Source organism: Centropristis striata, chromosome 19 (genome assembly GCF_030273125.1).
Source record: "Centropristis striata isolate RG_2023a ecotype Rhode Island chromosome 19, C.striata_1.0, whole genome shotgun sequence".
Taxonomy (NCBI): domain Eukaryota; kingdom Metazoa; phylum Chordata; class Actinopteri; order Perciformes; family Serranidae; genus Centropristis; species Centropristis striata.
Window position 1 is genome coordinate 16,743,456 of NC_081535.1, and position 21,764 is coordinate 16,765,219.

The 21,764-nt window shown below is 38.8% G+C and overlaps 1 protein-coding gene across 2 annotated transcripts in view; it reads right to left on the bottom strand.

The window, feature by feature from the left end:
* Positions 1-21,764, bottom strand: part of eng (endoglin) — a 44,665-nt gene that overhangs the window by 13,788 nt on the left and 9,113 nt on the right. For both annotated transcript variants that reach the window (XM_059357894.1, XM_059357895.1), the window contains exons 3-5: positions 13,441-13,580; positions 5,361-5,474; positions 1,014-1,191 (exon numbers count right to left, since the gene is read on the bottom strand). In XM_059357894.1, the coding sequence (XP_059213877.1) occupies positions 1,014-1,191; positions 5,361-5,474; positions 13,441-13,580 (432 nt within the window). The remainder of the gene's footprint in view (positions 1-1,013; positions 1,192-5,360; positions 5,475-13,440; positions 13,581-21,764) is intronic.

Here is a 21,764-nt window from a genome sequence, read left to right on the forward strand (position 1 = left end):
GGTTTTTTATTACATATATAACAAGTGTAGTTTCAAGATCCTCAGGCGTATGTTACTACAAATTGACACGAGCAGACAGAATTTCTTTCTAAAATAGTTTAAAAATAAAAAAGGGAGAATAGAATGTGTAAGAAATCAAACCCACTATATCCGGATGGGGCAACGGATAAAATTAAGATTAAATTGTTGCATATCTTATTATTGGTGCCAATAAAAAATTATAACTAGACCTTGGCTCAAACTACTGCCTCGCACACTGTCTCAATGGCAAGAGATGTTAACAAAGGTGTACATAATTGCAAATATCAATCTGAAGTTTGATACATTTTCTAATTTATGAGCTACGATTATCACTTAATTTAAATTATAAGAGCAATAAGGTACCCTGATGAGTAAATTATAAATCATTTTACACACACACACACACACACACACACACACATATATATTTTTTAAATTCCTCTATGTGTTACCAGCATATACAGTTTGTACGTTTGTTTGCCGAATGTGATTTATTGTGTATTTTCTGACAATGTAATACTCAGATAATGTCAAGTTTACATAAAGATTTTGTTAAGTAAAAAGAAAAAAAGCTTTTTTTTGATGCATAGTGTTTTCTCTGGGATTCACACTTGAAATGGATTTCACACACTTCCAATAACAGTAGGTTAGCGTTTGATTTTATCAAGAGAGCTCTGGAAACAAACACCATATCTAACCATGATGACTGTACTGCAGACTCACTGCTGAGTTATGTAAACTTGAACTGTATGTTGTGCCGATTGTAATTCTGCTGCAATCTTCAGCACCAGAAATATTGTTTTAGGCCATAAAAAGATGCAGATAGCATTAAAAAAATCATAGTCACAGTCTCACATACAGCTTAATTTTATATGATGGCATTGTACTCCCTGCAAACGGGCAACTACATCTCACAAGTTAATTAGTTAGTGTTACGTTGATAATAAACTGTTAATTTAAAAAATTTGCCAGGTTACACAAACATTTCTCACCTTTGGTTCCCGTCAATGACAATGTTTTCAGATTTCGGATTGTGGTGAATGAAGTCACACCCCCAAACTTCTGTCTCGCCCACTTGACCAGTTCCTCATCTTGAGTGGGGAAGTTCTGCTTGTGGACATTGTTGTGATGTTGATTACCATGTAGGGTAATCGTGGAGTCATTGTTTATCTGTAATGCATAACCAAAGTCATGTCAATTAGTTTAATTTAAAACAATTTCCAGAAAGAGCACAGTCAGAATCACCTAGGTCCTAAAAGGTATGAGTCTGTCTGCTACAATAACACAGAGTTGAGTGAGTCAGCTTCATATTTATTTATATTCACTGCATGTCTGCTCACATTTTGTCATATCAAACATGTTTGCCCATCCCTCTCACTCTCTACTATTACTTTTTCTTACCCTCCACCCAACTCTCCCTCTATTCTCTGAGCAGGGTGCTGTTAAAAAGAAATGTTTATTATGGTTAAGTGTCCACGAGCCCAGTTGCACAACCCTGTTGGAGCCATGGTCTTTCCTTTGCTTCCTGAGTGGGGCCAGGAAATGGGACCTTTTTTAGCTTTGTGCGTCACCACAGTCGGCTGGAATCTGGCTCCATACAAGGTATAAATATATACATCCATCCCATCGACGAGACACTGCTGTTTCCTCGTCTGGGCCAATGGGAAATAATGGAGTTTACATTAAGCTCTGCATGAATAAGAAGGCAGAGGAGGGGGCTTTGGGAATATAATGGAGATTTTCTACAGTAGGCTTCTAGACAGACATATGTAAAAAAACAAAATATGCTCAATAAATAACAATTCAGGAAGGAAAACATGAACTCCAATTTTATTTTGGGCCTGTCCTTCAACAGATTCTAATCGTCAACGATTTGTCCTTCTCTTCTTTAGCGATCCAAAGTTTAAGTGGAAAATAAAGTGCTGTTTATGTACAGCGCCTCCTCATTTTGTAAACACTTATCCTCACACTCACACAACTTCACACTTTTGCTGAAGGAAAACTTTTTTTACAATGAGAAAGTCTTCAAGAATTATTTGGAATACTTTTTTTTTTTCTAGTGCATTTTAAACCCAGATAAACCCATGAACTCCATGTAATAATGAGCACCATTTTATTCCATATTTTCATGCCTCTCCTTTTAATCATCATTGACCTTTCAGATACACAACACATGGACTGTGACACAAACTTACTGAGTAATCTTACTCATTAGTGTTTTCATTGTTCTAACCCACATTACTGCAACTTCCATGCAGATGTTTATTTGTAATAGGGGACAAATGTTTTACAGCTCATAGCATTTGAGGGGAAAAAAGGAGAAAGTGGAAGGGCGGTGTTGTGCAGAACTGTATTTTCTGTAAATTACCCTGTTAATGTTCGTCAAGTGTGAGTAGGCTTGTTTAAATAATGGAAATCTCTCTCGTGGCCTGTCTCATATGTGTGACTATTTGTGTGTGTGTCCTTGCGTCACAAAGCGAGACAGAAACAAATTGTGAAAGCCAAGTAAGCCTGAGGGAGCCATTGGTCTTTTTACATGAATATTTGATTGACGCAAGATCAAAAATAGCGTGAACGGAAACTTCTGAAATAAAAGAGGGAAAACCAGTCACGAAAGAAGCTGGCAGAGGACGGGACAAAAAAAGGGAAATAACAATGGTAAACATTTTAATGATTACAGTGGAATTTAACTCAGATAAGTCTCAGTGAAATCAGTTTGATATTCTGCAGGCACACAGTAAAGTTCAAGGAACTCAAAGATGTTTTGAGGGAAAAGAGCATCTCTATCTGCAGGATAAAACACAAAGTTCTGATGAAACTTCTTTCCCATCAGTCTGCTTTGGGGTGCTTTCTTTAAACCTTATCTTAAACCCAGATTCTTCCATAAACAGTGTTGCTGTTTATGGAATCTGTATTTGTATCTTTAGGTATAATATACTGAAGGATGTGTTAAATATATAGTAAAAACCTGATTTTGCAGCGAACTATAAAGACTCACAAGGCAAGCGAAAAATCTTGCTGTCCCCACCGTTTTTTTGACAATCCTGTGTAAATAGGCTAGCTTCTGCAGGCCAACAAGGGCTGCTGTTGTGACATTGAGCCAAGCTGTCAAGCTGGTGACGTACTTTCTCAGATGCAGAACAGATGCTGTTTCTCTTACACTGCAATCTGCAGTAAAACACTATTATCCCCCAGTGATACTGCTCATCCCACAAAAAACATCCTGTAGTCACAGGCAATGTTGTCCAGGCTCATGACAGGACATGACACAGGATGTGGTATCACACTGCTGTCAGCATATCAGTAACTGGTGACACTTCTGTAAATATTTCATCACAGTGATTGGACAGCTCTGGTTTTAATTTTTTTTTACATTTTAGCCTGTTTTTCAAGCATATCATAGCCTTTTTTTAACCCATCTACTGGTTGTTTTAATTAACGTCAGTATGAAAGTACACTGACAGATAGGATATTGACGCAGAAAACATTCATTCATCTTTACTTTTTGTCAGCGTGAAATTATTTTTGTGTGTTGAAGTGGATAAAAAAAGATGGTTCTGACAAGTGATGCATTCATGTGCAGGAGGAAAGCTACGACATGCGAGCATCAGCTGCCAAACAGATTTGCACTTATGAGCACCTGTAAGTGTAAAACACTGAAGACAAACAACCAGCCACAATGTTATGACAGACACATTGTGAATTTAGGGGTTGTCTTGTGTTTTAAATGTTCCCGTTCTGTCAGATCTCAGGAGTTCCCACGACAACTTGTTCAAACGACCCAAGATTACGTAGATAGTGCCAGTTTGTGGAAAGAAATAAAGCTGATAAAATGTTCATTGTGATACTTCTTTTCAAAAAAATGTTCAATTGCTGTACTAAACTAAACTGACACAATTGACTGCCTCTACGGTGTGAAAGCATATTAGTCAGAGCACAAAAATACAACTTTTACAAAGTAAACCTGACACCAATATCTGTAAAAATGGAGTTTATTGCTTTAATTAAAGTTATAACTTTCCATGAGAATAAGGATCCTAAAAACAGTAGGTTTGTCAGAAACAGTAGGTATTCCATCAGTTCCATATTACGAAATAATAGTCCACATTTAGGCACACTGTGCTCATTTTCAGGTTCATACTTGTATTATTGGGTTTCGACTAGTACATGTTTACATGCTTTAATGTTCCAAAAACAATGTATGCTTCTTATACTGACTGAATACATCTGAATTCAAACCTGGAAACGACACAAATCTTCTGAGTTTTATTTGCTATCGCAGATGCACAAGTTTCCTCAGATTTTCAGCCAACATGGCCCTGCACAGGCCAAACACAATGGGATATCATATGTGGTGGGTAACATCACAACATTACAGAAATCCTGATGGCTCGTTTAAAGCACAGTTTCTGAATATATGCATTTCTCTGTCGGTTGAGCGTTTTGATATTCTTACAATATTTATATAGCTCCTTGGCCTGATTTATAATAAAAAAGACTTATTACAATGTGGCTCTTTAGTTTGGTGATAAAAAGAATTCTCTGTCAAAACCAAATGGAAGGTATCAGTGGGTTTTTTTTTTTTATCAGTAATAAGATTTTTGTGTTTGAAACACCTCATTAGGTTCATCAATTTAAGTACCAAAATAGTCTGACACACTACAATGACCAAACTGTGACACACGCTTTTCCTCATAACACCGTTATTCCTCTATTTAATTATACACTGAAGCGGCTGAATAAAAGTTGTTTCCTTGCCGTGCTGGATTTAATTCACAGATATAATCTGCAGACAGTGTGTAAAAGTCGGAATCTCCAATTTCATTGGACCATTAATTTTACAGCCATCAGCCCCTCTCGTTGCTGGCCAATCTAAAACTTCTCTTACCGATTTATAGTGTGATAATAAAAACTCCAAAACACAAACTGCCTCGTGCAGAACAGCCACTGGGGAATATCTATGGAAAACCAACATGGTTCATTGTGTCTCTTAAGCTGCTCTCTCTAGAGCTGCACAGCTGTGGCACTGTGAATGTGTGTAAAACAGCTGGCACTAGACAGAAGCTAAGTACATCTGGATAAATTCGAAAATTATACAATACTGAAAAAATAACCACTTATACTTAATTTTTTATAATTAGTCAGTACTTGTTAGACAATCTCTTGTATCAATAGCAAACTGAGTAATGGAATTATCTACAACAGTATGTTGCTGCAGCATTTTTTCCCCCCTTCACAACAAGAGCTCCTCACACATCTACCCATCTTGCACCCAGAAGAATGTGAGGTGTGATCACAGTCTGAATGTTTATGTTGAAAACAAGAGAGGCATAACTCACATATATGTTGACATCGAGGCTGATGTTGAATAGACCATAGGCAGTGTTTGGCGACGTGAGGATAAGGTTCATCGGCTTGGCGTTTGTCATCTGAAGAGAGAACATGTTGCTATCCTGAAAAGAACAAAAAAAATTAAATTAAATTACTTTTAAAACAATCCAAATGTATTTAAAACTGTACAATTAAATATTTAGAGTGTCACGTATTAGGCTGTGCTGTTTAAGCATGATAATGAGTTAACAACTCTTGATTCTGTGTGAAAGCCAAACACTTTGGAGTTCATGCTTGTGTTCTAGGCAGAGGAAGTTGGCAGTAGTGTAAATCTCCAGGTGGAACACTGGGACTGATTAGGAAGACAAAGAAATCAAGTGGCATAAATATTCACTCACACTGTGAATCATCCTTATGGGAACTGGTGTGCTAGCTATAATGAGTTTTTTGGTAAGTGTACCATGCTGAGTATGTGCTGTGTTATTCAAACAAAGAAGTGGAATTTTAAAAAAAACTTTGGAGTACTTCAAGAAATGCCTTTTGATCCGATTGCATAATTGTTAACTGTGTTATCTTACAGCATAGTGTGGGGATAGATTTATCTGTGCAGTCTTGGAAACTAGAAAAACACGTCAGGCTCCATTAAAATGTAATATTTTGCTGAGATTCATACTTTCCTCCCAAGATTAAAAATTTAAAACATCATAACTATGTGATTTAAGCATTTTATAAAGTGCGACCTGAAGAATAAAAATGTGGGGAAACTCAAAGCCATTTATCACAAACAAAATGAACTTTAATTATTATGACCTTTTTGCACAGAATAAAAATCTGCCAATATGCTGACTTCAAGCCAGTGTTTGTTTTCTTTATAAAGAAGATATAGCTATTCCCCAATTTGCAAACCTCCCCGTCTGGCATGGAGTGTCATTAAATGAACAGACCTCGAGTTGACGGAGTAGAGAGACATTTTGCTTGCGGCACCAAGTTTAAAAATAGTTCCAACTGCAGTTTAATTCTAGTTTGATTCTACCCATTGCAAAAAAAGAAATCAGTAGGGGATATGACAATTATCCTTGTTTTTGCAACTATAAAATGTCAACACATGCATCTCTCCAGAAAAAGCAGTGCCAGTCATTTCGGCGCGCAGATAGACAGGAAGCTGTCTTTGCTGGCTGCCTTTGTGTTGACACAGACATTAATGAGGTAATGCAGCTTGGTTCTATTCTTATATCTCCATACAGTGAAAGTCAATAAGGGAAAAAAAAGTCAAAAGCTATTAAAATAAATTATTTACCCTGATGTGCAATGAGATGCATATTCTAAATGTATGCCGTATGTCTTTTGTAGTATTAAGCTGTGGGAAACAGTGCAATAATACTCTGGAGTAATGATAAAAAATATGAGTAAGAACAGTATAACCATGGTACAACATTAATAATAACACCACCATGCCACTCAGAAATATTTACTTATTATCAATTGAAGTTCCGATCCAGTATCCTTCCACTCATGGCTGATCCTGGTGGTAGTTATATACTGTATATAAAACCTTATTAACATAATTTAACACATAATGTAATACCTCATTAACTACATTTTCAGCTTAGGGTAACACAATGGTGATGTGATTTGCTAATCACCACCACAGTCACTCTATGAATCAGCCCTAATTACCATGCTCCACATGTGTTTAGGGTAAAGCTGGTGCTGCTGAGTTTTATGGGTCTAAGTGAGGGTGAGTAAACCTTTTTCACTGTGGAATAATAAGTCTGAATTTAGAGGGTTTTTTCAAGACTGACTTAATTCCAATAAATCCTAGCTCTAATTACTTTTACTTCTGTAATGGCCCTGAGATAATTGGGTTTAGAAAAGTGAAAGAGTCATGGATTTGAAATCAGTTCAATTTTATGACTTAATACGTTACAAATGAACAACAGTTTTAAAATAAAAAAAGAAGCTTGGAAATATCTCTCCAGTGTGAGGCTTTTGTGGGAATTTAACATTCATAAATACAAATTTCTGCTTTCATCCATCTGTGATGCCTTTTGACACCAAATACTTTATTCTGTTTATTTGAAGGTAGATTGTTTTCAGAGCTAGGCCTGCTGGGGAGACAATGAGCATGCTGGGGAAACAGTGTGAATCCCTAATATTAAATTCATTTACTTGCTACCTGATGTTGCCAGGGCTTGATACAAGAGAATTGTGATGAGCTCAGGCCTGAGCTATGGAAATTTTCAGACCCGAACAGAACAAATTAGGTCTGAGGAGACCATCCACAAATTGCCTATGAGCAAAACACAGATGCATTTGAAAGAGAGGCTTGCACGCTGAGCACAATGGATAGAGGGATCTGTCATCACACACAGACACACACCACAGCACCAATGTCTTGTACAGAGTAGGCTTTGCATAATGGCTGCTGCAACTCATGAATGTGTCCAGTCTATGTTTTTTTTAATTGGCCAAAGGGGGCACTGCAATCCCAGGTGAAGAAGTGGTCTTATTTGTTCCTGGATGCATCAGGAGTCATGATCATCTGTTAAAAACCACATTGCCTTGTTTTTTTAACACATCAATAAGAAACTTGCTTTACATCTTTGGTGCATCTTTTGGTTTAATCTTTAAAAGAAGCTTGATTGCCCTGTAGACAGAATAACTCGGTCCCCTTTATTTTTCTTCTAACACGAGTCCCCATTTATCACAGATAGAGTCAGAGGCTGAATTAGAGAAACACAATGTCTTCCCAGAAATAGCACTTATTTTTTTTACCTGAATCGTAAGGCATGTGCTCCAGTAAATGAATGAATGGCATTTCCTGTGGAGTTCATTGTGCTTCATACAGAGATAACTGAGTCGTGTTTTCCTTAAATACTCCCTTCTAATGAGCTTCTTTGTCTCTCTGTCTCCTTTCCCCCCTTCATCCTTTTGTGACTTTCATTCTTTCATTTTGAACTCTGAATCATGACTGTTGCTGACCCTGATCACTCACCTTTCTACTTTTCTTCCTGTGCTTTCAAGATACAATTGTTTTCCTTTTCGGACTTTTTTTTTTTTTCTCGAGAGCATTTTTTGAAGGGCCTTTGCTGATGCAGTTTCCAGTTATTCTTTTGGCTCTCTCCCTTAACTTGAATTGGCTCCATTGGTGTAGTCTCGGCCTTGTGCCAAGACCCTGACTGCCCAAGCCAGTGTGTGACATCAATGGGCCTTGTGCAAGCAGCTCCTCCCTATGAATTCTCCTGGCCTATGCAGCCCCTTGATGCTCCCTCTATAATTCTCTGTGCGGTCAAACTGTGAGAGTCAACTGTCTCTGGCAGGTTGTAAATCAGTATGAAACACAAAAGAGATGGGGAAGAAGGTGATAAGAAAATTGAAAGGACAAAGAAAGGAGGAGGCAAGAGCAAACCTCCCTTCTGACTGGACAGTTTGGCAAGAGATGAAGATGTTCCCCTTCCTCTGTGTTTACAAGAAAAATCTGTTCTAAACAGACAGTCGAGAGCAGATAAGGGGTCTGTGTTAGTAGATCTTATGTCCACTTTGTCTTTCATTTGATAAAACGTCCACTCTTAGTCCCACAAGAGAGCAGGATATGCAAGCTCTGTATAATGTCCATTGCATCACTCACACCAAGAGCCAAATTCCTTTTGTGAACTCCCACACACCAATTTATACTATTTTGCAAGACAACTTCACCATAATTTGTCCAACATGTTTTGCAATGAAGTGTGTCTTTTCATATTCTCCCATACAAGCTAATGTGTCTGGTTTTACTCTCCAGGCCTAACAAGATGACTGAGATAAGCATTTTTTTCTCCTAATATGCTTTAAATCTGTTTTGTCATCAAACTGTTTTTTTCTTCTGATTTCCAGTCCATTAAATATGCTGTAATACTGCAGTCCATTAAATAAGACTAAAGACTTGGCAAAAGAGTTCAGCAACATCTATGCCAATAGCCCAGTCTTTGAGGCAAATACTATCATCTGCTTGCACAATGTTACAACAAAATTAAGTAAAGAAACATATCTATTACAGTCCTGGGCATGCTAACCAGCTTCATTGCTTATGTTAACCTTCCGAGACCCACAGGAACACAGACAATCATATGGAGTTAGATTTGTGCCACAATGTTCAAACAACACTTCTTCAAAATCAAACAAAAAATATCAAATACAAAATTTAAATAAAAAAAATAAAGTCAAAGACAAAAATCAAAACTTGCAATCAAATTATTTGTGTAAATGCAAAAGAAATCTGTCTTTAAGTCTTTTAATAACCGTTTTTTTGGTTGTTTGCTGCTGGTTTTGCATTTGCGATTCTGGTTTTGCTTTTGCGATTCTGTCTTTGTGTTTGCGATGCTAGCCTTTTTGCTTGCGGTTCTGGCACAAATTTCACGTGTGGGCGGGTTTCTCTGGGTGCATTCCTATTGGCTAATGCGTTTTACTGACAGCTGAGCTGAGCTGCAACTGCCCCGGAAGTTAAAACAAACCTCTCTCTGCTTGTTTAGGAGCGGACTGTGGAGTATATCTGGTGATGAAGGGAGCGGTAATTTGGAGACGCAACTCATAAAAGTGTAAGTATTGAACGTGTTTATTGTCTTGACCTTTTGCTGTTTTGTTGTGTTAATGCAAAAGTAAGACTCGGCTCTATAGTGGATATGTAACGTTAGAGAGCTAATTGACCGTACTCAAAAGCTCCGCCCCCTTAGTTACTGTTGCTATGTACATCAAGCTCCCAAATGCAAAACCAGCAGCTAGTTGTTTAAATTTTGTATTTGTTATTTTGATTAATATTTTTTTGTTTGAAATTTGAAAAAGTGGTGTTTGAACATTTTGGCACAAATCTAACTCCATACAATCCTAGCCAACATTACCTGGCTAAAAGGGGCTCAGTTTAAAGATGTTCATTATGTGTCAATTTCCAGAACAGAAGTGCTCGAAGTTGCTAGAAGTTGTTGCAGAAATGTCAAAAGTTTTTGATACCAAATCACATCATGGATTTTTTTATGGCATTCCTCAAGGTTTTGGTGTTTTAATGGGGTATTTTGGAGGAATTCTTGATCATTTTAATCATTTCTTGAGAGGCCAAAATGGTAAAAAATCTTTGCGTGGTGTCAACACAAAAATTGATGCATCAATTTATGACATGTAATTGGTCATGGGAACGGCCACCGTAGACTTCAATCATAATGTTATAAGCCCTTATACACTTTAAACTTTCCACATTTAAATAGGCACCTGACCAAAATACAATGTTTATTTCAGATATCGCGAGAAAAACTTGATACACTGCTGAGCTCCCAACTTTCAGGTGATTTACACCACTATGGTCCATCTACCCCTAAAGCCCCCCCTTCTAAAAAGACAAAAATGGATCTATGTGGGTCTCTAAGGTTTAATGTGTCTCTGCGTAACATAAAAACTAAACTTTATTATCCACAAATGTCGTACCCAAAAGAATTAATTCTTAAAGAAAAACACTCATACTGTATAAATCAGCTTATCTTACTGGTGAAGGTTTTCCTTAAGAGAGAAAGTATTACAGGATTCTCTGTAGCCTTCCTAAGCAACTGAAGGAAAAGACCTTGCATGCTTTTATGAATTTTATAGAGGTGATGGATTCAGACAGGCATTGTATTGCACCATCCTGTGATGGTGTCTTAGCTAGACTGCACATAGCACATCTGCTTCCCTCCTCATAATCACTACCAAATGAGAGAGAATGGCCAACCAACAGAGTGGAAAATAAAAAGAGACAATAAATAAACAGCAGTTGTTTAACACAAGTTATGTGAAAGTACTACATAAAGAACTCTAAGTGAGAATAAACAGGAGAAGCAAGCAAACAGGGTGCACTGATAAAGAAATGACTAATGTGAGCTGACCGACAATGTTGGACAGTGAAAAATGGACTCTGGCGCAGCAATAAAAACATATAGATTAAAAGTTTTCTGCAGTTTCTTTCTGATGTCATTCCCTAAAGCTAAAAGTTTTACAATCAAAATGACATAAGACACTGTTTACAATTATGGTGTGTGTTTGTTTAACTCAAAAGGGAATTCTTTGAACATGCAGTCAAACTCACAGAGGTGGGTTGTCATAGAAGTCTGCAGTGAAAAAAAAGTGGCACGTTGCGAAACCCTATCCTTCTGTAATGTCTGGCATCTGTTAAGGGTTAGCTAGTTACTTGACTGATAAAAGTTTGACATGGAATGAGTGTGTTTACATTTCATAGTGTGGGAAGAACATTTTTGTGTTGCTTGGTTAAGGTTAGAGTTTGCACAGCAGCAATATTACATTTACAACAACAATATTAACCAAAATAAAGCTAAAAGACCAAAGATTTAGCATAGCACTTCTCACTCTAGATATACAGTTTTTAGAAATGGATCGAAATAATTCAGCAGAACCAGCGATATCGTTGCACATTCTTCTTGCCTGTCAAAACCTTTATGGAAAGTTTATATGGGAATTTGAGTGTGTTGTCGTAGCAGCTAACATAGTGTTGAGATGCTAGCTTCAAGCAGAGATGAGAAACAAGCTACATAAGTCTGGTAAACCCAGGGCTGACACCTTCTGGTTGGTGGGTTTCATAAAGCTGTGTGTCCACCAAAGCTGCTTTGGAGGAGTGTTCTTCCACCCTTTTTCAGAGACACAGCTGAACTAGTTGCTGTGATACAGAATATCCACAGAAGTGGCCCTTGTTCTGGATGAAGGGAAGGCTGAAGCATGTGAATAGCACAGAACAGACGTAGTGCCTCTTCAAGGTGCAAGGTGGTTTGTTGCATAGTGTCAATGTGTATCGCTCCCATTGTAAAGGATTACAAAAGTATGCTGACCTCCTGAAAAAAATATTTGGTGGACACGCAAGGTGCAAAGGTAGAGTGTGTTCAATGCAGCGTGGCTGGTTTAGTTAATCTAGAAATAACTACGGGTATTTTTACCCCATCGTCAAATCAATTAAAGAGTTGGTTTAAATTCAGTCAACCAAGGTTTCTTTTGGTTGACTACAGCCTTAGGAAACCCATGTATTTCTAACTCCATACACCTAGATTGTTTTATTTTATTTTGAGCATATACATTATTACATCCTAAGTCTTGCAAACAGATGTTGGTGTTTTAAATTGGAGAGTCTCCTTTAAATGTATGATTTGTATGGTTCACACTAACCTCTCATTAGGTCATTCTAAATCTGCCATTTTTCTCCTGCCTGCCAGCCATCAGTGTTGAGTTTCCTGCCTCAGCTCATCACACAACCCACTCAACTGCCTATTCAGCAGCTCCTTGTTTGCAATTAGCCTCAGTATATACAGAGGGGAGCTATCAGTCAATCTCTGCCAGGTCATACATGTTGTTTTAGCATAGCAGCTCTTATATGCCTTTTCCACAGCAGACAATTTGACTTGTCATAATAGGAAAAGCACAGGTCTAACTAACAACACTGAGCTCTGCTCAATGGTCCCAGACAGAAAGTTATGACAGTGTGACAGTGAGCCAGCATGCACAATACGACCCTGACACCGAGGTAGCTCAATGGAATTCAGCCATCATTAATTCTATTATTTTCATCTATATTTTCACCGCTGGGAATTCAACCTGTGTTTGTAACAATGAGTGACCTTTTTTTATTTGAAAAGTGAAAAATGCATACAAGGTGAGCATGCATGCAAGGCATGGACTGACACATCCTTTCAGGTATAAGTTGACTTAGGACATTGTTCTGTCCACAGAAAAGCATGATTAATTAGCAGATGATAACATACCCATGACAGGCCACAGTATTGGATTTCAATGACAAGTAAGCAGTGTTGTCAGATTGATAGATAGTGTAGCTATAGTGTTGCATTTTAACTTTCTTTGGAATTCAGCTTTGCAACTGTCAGCTGGTTTACTGAGCAAGTTTCATTTGCCTGCTAAATTAAACTGCTAATATGCAAGTTAAGAGCATTTCTGCATATTAATGTTAATATTTTACTAGCATTGCATTTAGCATTTTACTCACTGTCAAGCAGATTTTTCACTTCTTTAAATTTGCATAATTAGCACTAGTTCCTCTGGATCTAATTTGTATAACCTTGACATGCTCACCGCGGCAAAGTTCAGGTTAAGGATGTGGACCTCTGCCTTGTCCTCTCCGATGAAGCTGGTCCAACAGCCAATTAGCATCTCGATCACGTACACCCAAGGGTTGTCATTAACCACCGTTGGATCACATGTCTGACTTGAGGCTGAAAGAAATCAAGTAGAAATGGTTAAGCAGTGTCAGCAGCATGTAATCGAGCTCCACTAAATAATCTCTTGACTCCAACATTAATACCCAAATTCCCGCATTATCTAGTCTTGTGTGTCAAATAGCAAGCATTGCAAGATTACAGCTCTATCCAACAACAATCCTGTCATATTTGGACATGAACATCATGCGAATGACTATTATTTAAAAGATGGATTAATCCAGCATCGTACAGATTCCTTGTCTGAAAGAGGCTAAATTTGTTATTAGTCATTCTGAAAGCTTTTCCCTGGTCTCAGAGTATGGATGTTAAATGTAAGTGTAGGACTACATTGTTTAAAAACGAATCTGCCGGTTCACGTTTATCAGACGTGTCAGGATACCGGGCTGCAGTCATCCATCAAGCCCGCTCACTCTGCTCTCTGCTATGAGCCTGCTGTTTAACCTGGGGATCCGTGTCTCTGGAGGCTAAATTAATCGAGCCGATGCCGTGCGGTCATGGAGGTGGTTGGGTATAAATGCCTGGTGTTTGACCTGGGCTATGTGTGTGTGTTCTATTGTGTTTGATTCAACTAATCATCTTACTCTAACCTGTGTAGTTGGCAGGGACAAAATATTCTCCAGCAAACTTCCTCTTTCCTCAAGAGGAACAGTGGAGAACACAGTGGAGAGGGTCAGATGTCTTTTCCAACTCAATCAGAGATCTCTTTCCTGGCTACCATCTTTTGCTGATTAAAGATGAAAGGGTCTGACTGGGGCATCATAGGAGTTCTGCGGCATTGCAGCCTTAGTGGCAACCACCATACCTGATTACCTGACTTGAGTCCCTTTCACACATGCACTGCAACCCTGAACTTATCTAGATATAACCTGGAGCAGCTGTATGTGAAAATGCAAATGACTGAATCAGTTTGACTGTACATTAAATAGACTTTACCCTGCCAGCTCCCTAATGCAAAGTCGCTGTAATCTTTTATTGAGCCCATGTGTGAATAGAGCCAGGGAATTCAAATACATTGCCACTCGTGCAAAACCATAAGAAAATTAACATCCATAGGTAAATAAGAAGGGTCGTTTACACAAAGACGGCAACTAAAATATCTAACTGGACAGACAACATGATTTGGGAACAAACTAATTCAAGAAACGGAATACAAAACACTCCGATTTCCTGCTCTATCCACGTGCCACCCCTCAACTAAACCAAACGGAGTATTTCCAGTAGGTGACAAAACGTCATGGACAATCTCCTGTTGTTGGTAACGTGTGAAAGGGCAACTCCAGACAATGTCCGGACGTGATTCTCCGGAGTTCATATGAAAAAAAACAGCTATATGCTCTAATCTGGATTTACTTCTCAGGGCAAAGCGTTAAAACCAACCACCTTCACGATGGAATGGGCTCTCATGGGATCAGTCAGAACTACTCTGTCTCGCGCCTAAGCATTAGATAAGCATATCTACAGTAAGATGAATATAAGCAATATACGCCTAAGCCTCCACCATGCATGCCTCAATCACCCCCAAAACAGCTGGTGCTGAAGCATATAAGCGAGCAAGACTGATATCATAACAGAAACAACTAATTTAGTGAGCAAATGCTGCATGACGTGCCGCTCCACTAACTTTTATGATGTATTTGGTCTGTTTACCCAGCAGGCCGCAATCCCTCAGAGAGGAGATGTGGATTAAAACAAGTGAGATGAGAATGAAAGAGGATTTGAGAGGAAGGGGTTAAAAGGAAATTGCAAAGTTTGGAAGGTCAACAGGATGTGCCTTATTTAGAAACAGCTGTAATCAAAGACCTTGGTTGAGGCAAAGTCATCACTAGCCATGGAGGAGAATGGACAGAGATAGAGATAAAAGAGAACAGAGTTATACATGCAGTGAAAAACAGCAAGAAAAAAAGGGAGCTAGAACATGTTACATAATCAGGTCTTTCTCCTGTTTTTGTTGTCCCTACAATGAAATTGGTTTGGAATTATGGACTCAATTCATTCATTCATTTAGAATATCACTGACAAAATATCACTGATGAAAAAAGAGCTGCTGATGAGATATTACTTTAATTTGATCACAGTTATGTAATTCCTAAGATTAGCTTGTCACAAACAATATCAGAGATGTGTCTCATTGTTGAAACTTTTGTAAATGATACATCCTTTGTTTGTATTTCATTAAAATCTTATTTTTTCTAGGGGGAGTAATGCATCAAAACATTGCTCTTAAGTAGTATTTTATGATCAAGGACACATTTGGTACTAATCAGGGAATTAGAGGGGGTGTATCATTCCTGGAAAAACTATTCTGTTTCTTAGTCTGCTCAGCTTTGAGCTGCAGCTTTTCGAGCAAATCAAGATGGAGAGCCATCCATGCTCCCTTGCCATCTCTTTTTCCCTCCCTCACCCCAGAGGTCAAGGCTGGTTTCCTGTTATTCTGGCCCTCTGTGTTAATGTCTGTTGCTCAATATCCACATCCATAAAGTTATTTCTCTCGTGTTCTGCTGTGACAGACTCAACGGCCCATGACTGTCGCCCGGGAGGTCTTGGTATAAATCACATTGACTGCGCAAGACACTGTGCATGCGTGTGCGTGTGTGCATACATGCACGTGTCACTGGCCTCCTTTTTACGAGTCACCATAGGATATAAAGAACATTCATTTTGCCCTCTTGACCCCGGAAATGCCAATGGCCTCGCTAAGCGGTTTGCTGGTAAATGAGGTATAGAAGAACCATTCCATTCCCTGTCCTCTTCATCTACTTATATCAGTCCCCTCCATTTCCCATTCCATGAGAAGACATGTTTATGGATGTTGATGATTTCCATTTAGATCTTAGGTATGAGAGGGGATGTGAGTAGTAAACATTAGGGAACATTAGGGACGACAGAAAATGGGCTCAATTCATGAAAATGGCTTATAATCAGATTTGATCTTAAATTTGCTTTACTCCCTAATCCAAATTCCATTTAAGGTATCAATTAATTTGTAAGCCTGAAAAGACGACTGCCAGTTACCATATTAACAACACTATATGGCCAAATTAAAAGACTTAATAGGCACTTTTATTGAACTGGAAACATGTTTAACATAGTCTAGAAAACTGATTGAATGCTTATAAAGTTAAGACCAACGAGTGTGCAGCCAAAATCAATGGTGCTCAATATGCTGTTAGTGCAGCGGTTTTTGGAGAAAGCACATTCTGGTGGACTGAGCCAATATCCAGGAGCACTAAAAAACCTACAATATGATGCACTTTAAATTGCCCTCAGCATTATCTTGGATGTCTGCGGCAACCTGGAGCCACAACTAACAAGGAGAATAAAAACTCCTGCTAACTTCACATGTCCAGTATCTATCTGCTTTTCATTTCCTAACCTCCAGGGCATTCCAGAAAAATGAGATAGGAGACTAGTTCACCAAATCACAGACATCCGTTTTCCATATGTTCAATTGTGCATAGTACCATTAAGACAAGAGCATGTGACCATGTTAGGGCATCTCTGTATCAGCTTGACATTAACTCTGTCCTGTTTCTATCAGCCTATAGGTGCGTTGCAGCAGGTTGCTGTATGTGTCAGTTTTCACTTGTACTTTATCTTTAATTTTAATCTGTCAGCTTTAGCTGTAGGTATGTCATGAAAGTTAACTTGTGCTTCATGAATATCTGTTATAATCATAGAAATAGAATGAGACTGAAGCAGACACTGCATTCAAATCAACCGAGCAGGATATCAGAGTGGTGGCCATTTTTATGTGTACCATTGCAATTGTAGTAGACTAACTTCTGCATAAATGTCCATATAAATTAACTTGCAGCAAGTCGATCACTCACAAAGGGAGATGTTTTACAGTAACAACCAAACGAGCAGTGCAGTAGTACAAAGCATTAGCCAACCACTTAATGAGTCTAATTTAACTAAATTTAACTTAATTAACTAACTAAATTTAACTAACTTTATGCTTCCACACATCCACATTGCTTTCCCCAGATGAACAACAACTTTGTTCAGCTCATTTTCTAACAATCTCAGCATTAAAGCAAGGTGGAATTAGCAAGCTAGCTAACTGGCTCATGGTCTGATAATTAGCTAGTTAGCTCATTAATTCCACCTTGCTTTAATGCTGCATTGCTTACAGAAGCAGTAGAGCTTACAGTCGAGCTGAGACAGATAAAGTACAGTCCAGATGAGAGACAAGTTGAGGCTGAAAGATAACATGACATTTTATTGTTATTGTATTATTTGTCATTCCCACAGTTTCTTGGAAAGAGCTAACTTAAAGATTTATAGACTACAGCTAGCCAAACCAACAACATTCCAATAAAGGACTGTCCACATGTGCATCACAGTGTTCTCCATTGTCTTGATTTAAATGAAAACACTCTGTAAAAAGGTAATTAATTCAGGACGCCAACCTGAACCTTCTAAATTAAGTTTCACTGTCCACATAATTATAGAGCTCACCACAGCTGAACTGAGGCCAGTGGCTCTGCTTGGGTGTTACTGGAGACTTTGAGATCATTTATCATTATAAGACATCAAAGTAGCCATAAACATTATTTATCCTTCTTCTTCTTCTGCTTTTTCTCAAAAGTGTTGAAACACAAATGCTTTAAGTCCCTGACAGTAACTGTTATGACATGCTAATGGCAGCACTTACACCACTTATGCAAAGCTTCTCTAAAACACTTAACAATGGTGAAACACAACGACTCACTGGCTGTCCAATCATTAGATAATTTACTATAAATGTTAAGTAGCATTTGTGAATGCAACAAAAGAACATATATTTCAAAATTGGGTTGACCAAATGACATTATACTGTTACAAATGCTCCAGGAAATAAGTTTTCACAATTTGGGTGCTCATTGAGGCATTAGCAAGGCCAAAGAGGCATCGTAGCGTATGTGAGCAGTGCACTCACGGCTCCAGCCCACAAGCATTACATTATGCTAACAGCCCATAATCCAACTTTAGGGTAGCATTCACTACATTGTTACACTCTATGTTAACATTATGGTGATAAGAAGAAATGAATATGTTTCAACCCATGAGTTTTCTCTTACTGTAAGTGGAGAAAGAGTGGAGAGCTGCAAGAAGAAAACCTAGAGTGGCTGAGAGTGCAGTGATGACAGAACGCCTTAAGCAAGGAGATGAAGTTATTTACATAGGAAATAATTCACCATAAAAGCAACTTATATAGGACAAAATACGACACAAATAAATGTCCTGGAAATGGCACATGGTGGCTCCTGACTGTCCATAACTGCAGAAAAAGCAGAAGTATGTTGACGCCAACATTTCTCACTGTTACTCTCTATCTGACTGACTATCTGGTTATCTCTTCTTGTTTTGAACATATTCTAGAGTGTCAGCATGTCATTGGTCAGCAATAATAAAAATGACCTCAACTAAATTTAAAAATTACAGAACTATGATAACAGCAGTAATAACCACAGGGGAGATTGGAAACCTGCCAACATGAAGTCACTTCTTGGAAAAAAATCAATTCCTTCATTAAGCTTCTTAAATCTAAATACTAAGAAATGGGATTTGATGGATTGAGACAAATGCTGAACAAACATGTTTTTGCTGAGACTGTTTGTTCTGATTTGCTGAGGTTGCGTTTTTAACAGGGTTTTTTTGAAAAATAGTGGACTGGGTGGAAATGGTGAACAAGGTTTGTTGTTAGTGCTACTGCCAGTGCTGTTTCTGTTAGCTGGCTACTTCTGCCAGTAAATTAAAGATCAGCTTGTCTGTCTGTAACACTGTTGCCTCAACTTTGAGGATCTGTGCTGTGCTGACATTCCAGAGTACTGACAGGCAGTTGCGCGGCCTTGAATTTAAAATTTCTATCACACCTTAACTAAATGTTGATTTAGATTCAAGGGATTGAGTACCCGCGGCCCAATAACAAGCTGCCTTTTCACTCACCTCAGGCGAGCAGGCAGGGAGACTTGATTTCATGCCCTGTCTTTCATGCATTCCCTCATTGTAAGTCACTGCGGAAAAGAGCATCAGCTACTTGCCTAGAGTTTAGATGCGAAAGGAAGACTTGTAGAACTTGAAGCTACAGTGCATGGCTGCATTTGAAAGGATAAGAGTGGAAAAAAACTAGAGGGGAAACCTTGACAGCAGACAGCGTCAAGACCAACTGTCTCCCTTGGTCCCTTGGGGTAGAGTAAACTGTTTGTGTCCAGGGTCGGGCGACGGAGTCATGATGGGGAAGGGGGAGGGAGGGGTCAGCGGTCCTATCAGAGTTAGTTGGAGAGGGAAAGGGGAGCTTCAAGGCTGGCTCAAGCCTCTCACTCAACTCCACACACACACACACACACACACACACACATATACACACACCTATTGTCCCCGCGTTTCCTCAACTGCAGATTGAGGCCTGACCATCCACAGGAAGGTAAACAAGCCCTTATCAGTGCTCTGCAGGGGCCTGCACTGTCCCCTGGCCTCTCACCCCTGCATACTACACACTCCGGACAACACACAAGCTTCCTGACCATCTCACCTCCCACTCCTAAGTCCTGAAATTCTATCCAAAAATGTTGCTGATTAGTCTAGTCGGTTTAATGGCTTAAGACTTTTCATGTGTGCCAAGTTTCTGCGTCGAATGTTTGCTGGAGAGGAACTGAGGATGTGATAGCGGGTCTGGAGACAGCCTGTCTTCACACTAGCTCTGTTTACACCTCTGGGAGCCATTCGTCCGTCGTCTCATCGTTGTCGGAAGCCAGCGGAACAACAAGTCCAACAGTGGCGTATGGAAGGTCTATGGCTCACTTCCTCCGTTGTTCACCCACTCACTTTATGCCCTGTCTACTGCTAGTAATTAGCCATTCCATATTCTTTGATGCAGATAAATCAGATTGTATGGAATGTGCTTCTTTGGAAGCAAGCAGCAGCTGCAGGGATGAAAAATATGCCATCATTATGTTGATGCTCATATATATACTCTCAGGTGATCTGTTATATCCCAGACACCATCAGTTTCTGGGTACGGTACGTCTTTTCCATTCACTTCTATGGTTAGTTTTTCCCCCCAGTACACTGAAGGAGCACTAGCAAAACACAATTAATCATCTGAGTGTTAATTGGTGGATAGACAGACTAATTTAGCAAGTTTCATGCTAACTGCGTGCAACCAAAGCAGATTGAAGCTTTAGAGATTCATTGCACAGTGGTTGCTCCCAATCATTCAAGATTGATGTAGCTTTGCACAACATATGCTTCGCGGAGAACCAACAGAGATTAGCTCGTTTTTCTTGACAGATTTTTGCCAGTAAATATTAATGCTTTCCGATACGAGGGTGGCATAGTAATGGAGGCTCAGTTATTTATTAAACATAATTAAAGTGAGAAGTCAAAAGTACAATCCATGATCCAAGTGCAAACAAAACATAAAGAACCTTTAAAGTGCAGTATACCGGATCAGAGAGGCTCACTAAATTGATTGACAGCTCTTTTAATAATTCCACACCAGACAACAACCAAATATTGAAGTTTTTTTGACATAATTAAAAATAAGCCTATTTTTCTATTGTGATCAGTTGAGTAACACAAAACTGTATTGTAATTCTCTGTAGTTAAAAGACAGCAATTGTATGCATAAAAATATCTCTGAATTTATGTGGTCCCCAAAACCCTACAGGGCCTCTAAGAACATAAAGGTTTTGAATTATCTCTTAGACAGATAAGAGACAGCTTCAAGTTTATGATTTCATTTTCACTGTTTAACTAATGGAAGTGTCTGGACCAGCGAGAGTTGTTTGACAAGTGTAACTTTATTCCCTCCAGCCACAGTGAGAAGATTATTAAGTATCCTGAGTATGACTGCTGGATTTGTTGTAGTTACAGTATATGAGCAGATTAAAATAATCTGTCAGATGTCTCAAGGCTTCTTTTTTTTTGAGTCACACATTCAGCTTTCTAGTATCACAGAAATACGAGCAACTGAAAAGTATATAGTGTCCAAATCCAGAAAGGATCCACATCAAACAAATTCACACGCACACGCACAGTCAGACATCAGAGAGAGTTCAGCTCTCTAAATACAGACTGACCGGTGTGGCACCTGAATCAACAGGAAAACAACCCACCCAGTGCTTGAATCAAGAGGTTCTGCCTTTATACAACACTAGACTGCACACTGCACAGCACTAAGCACTTTAGAAA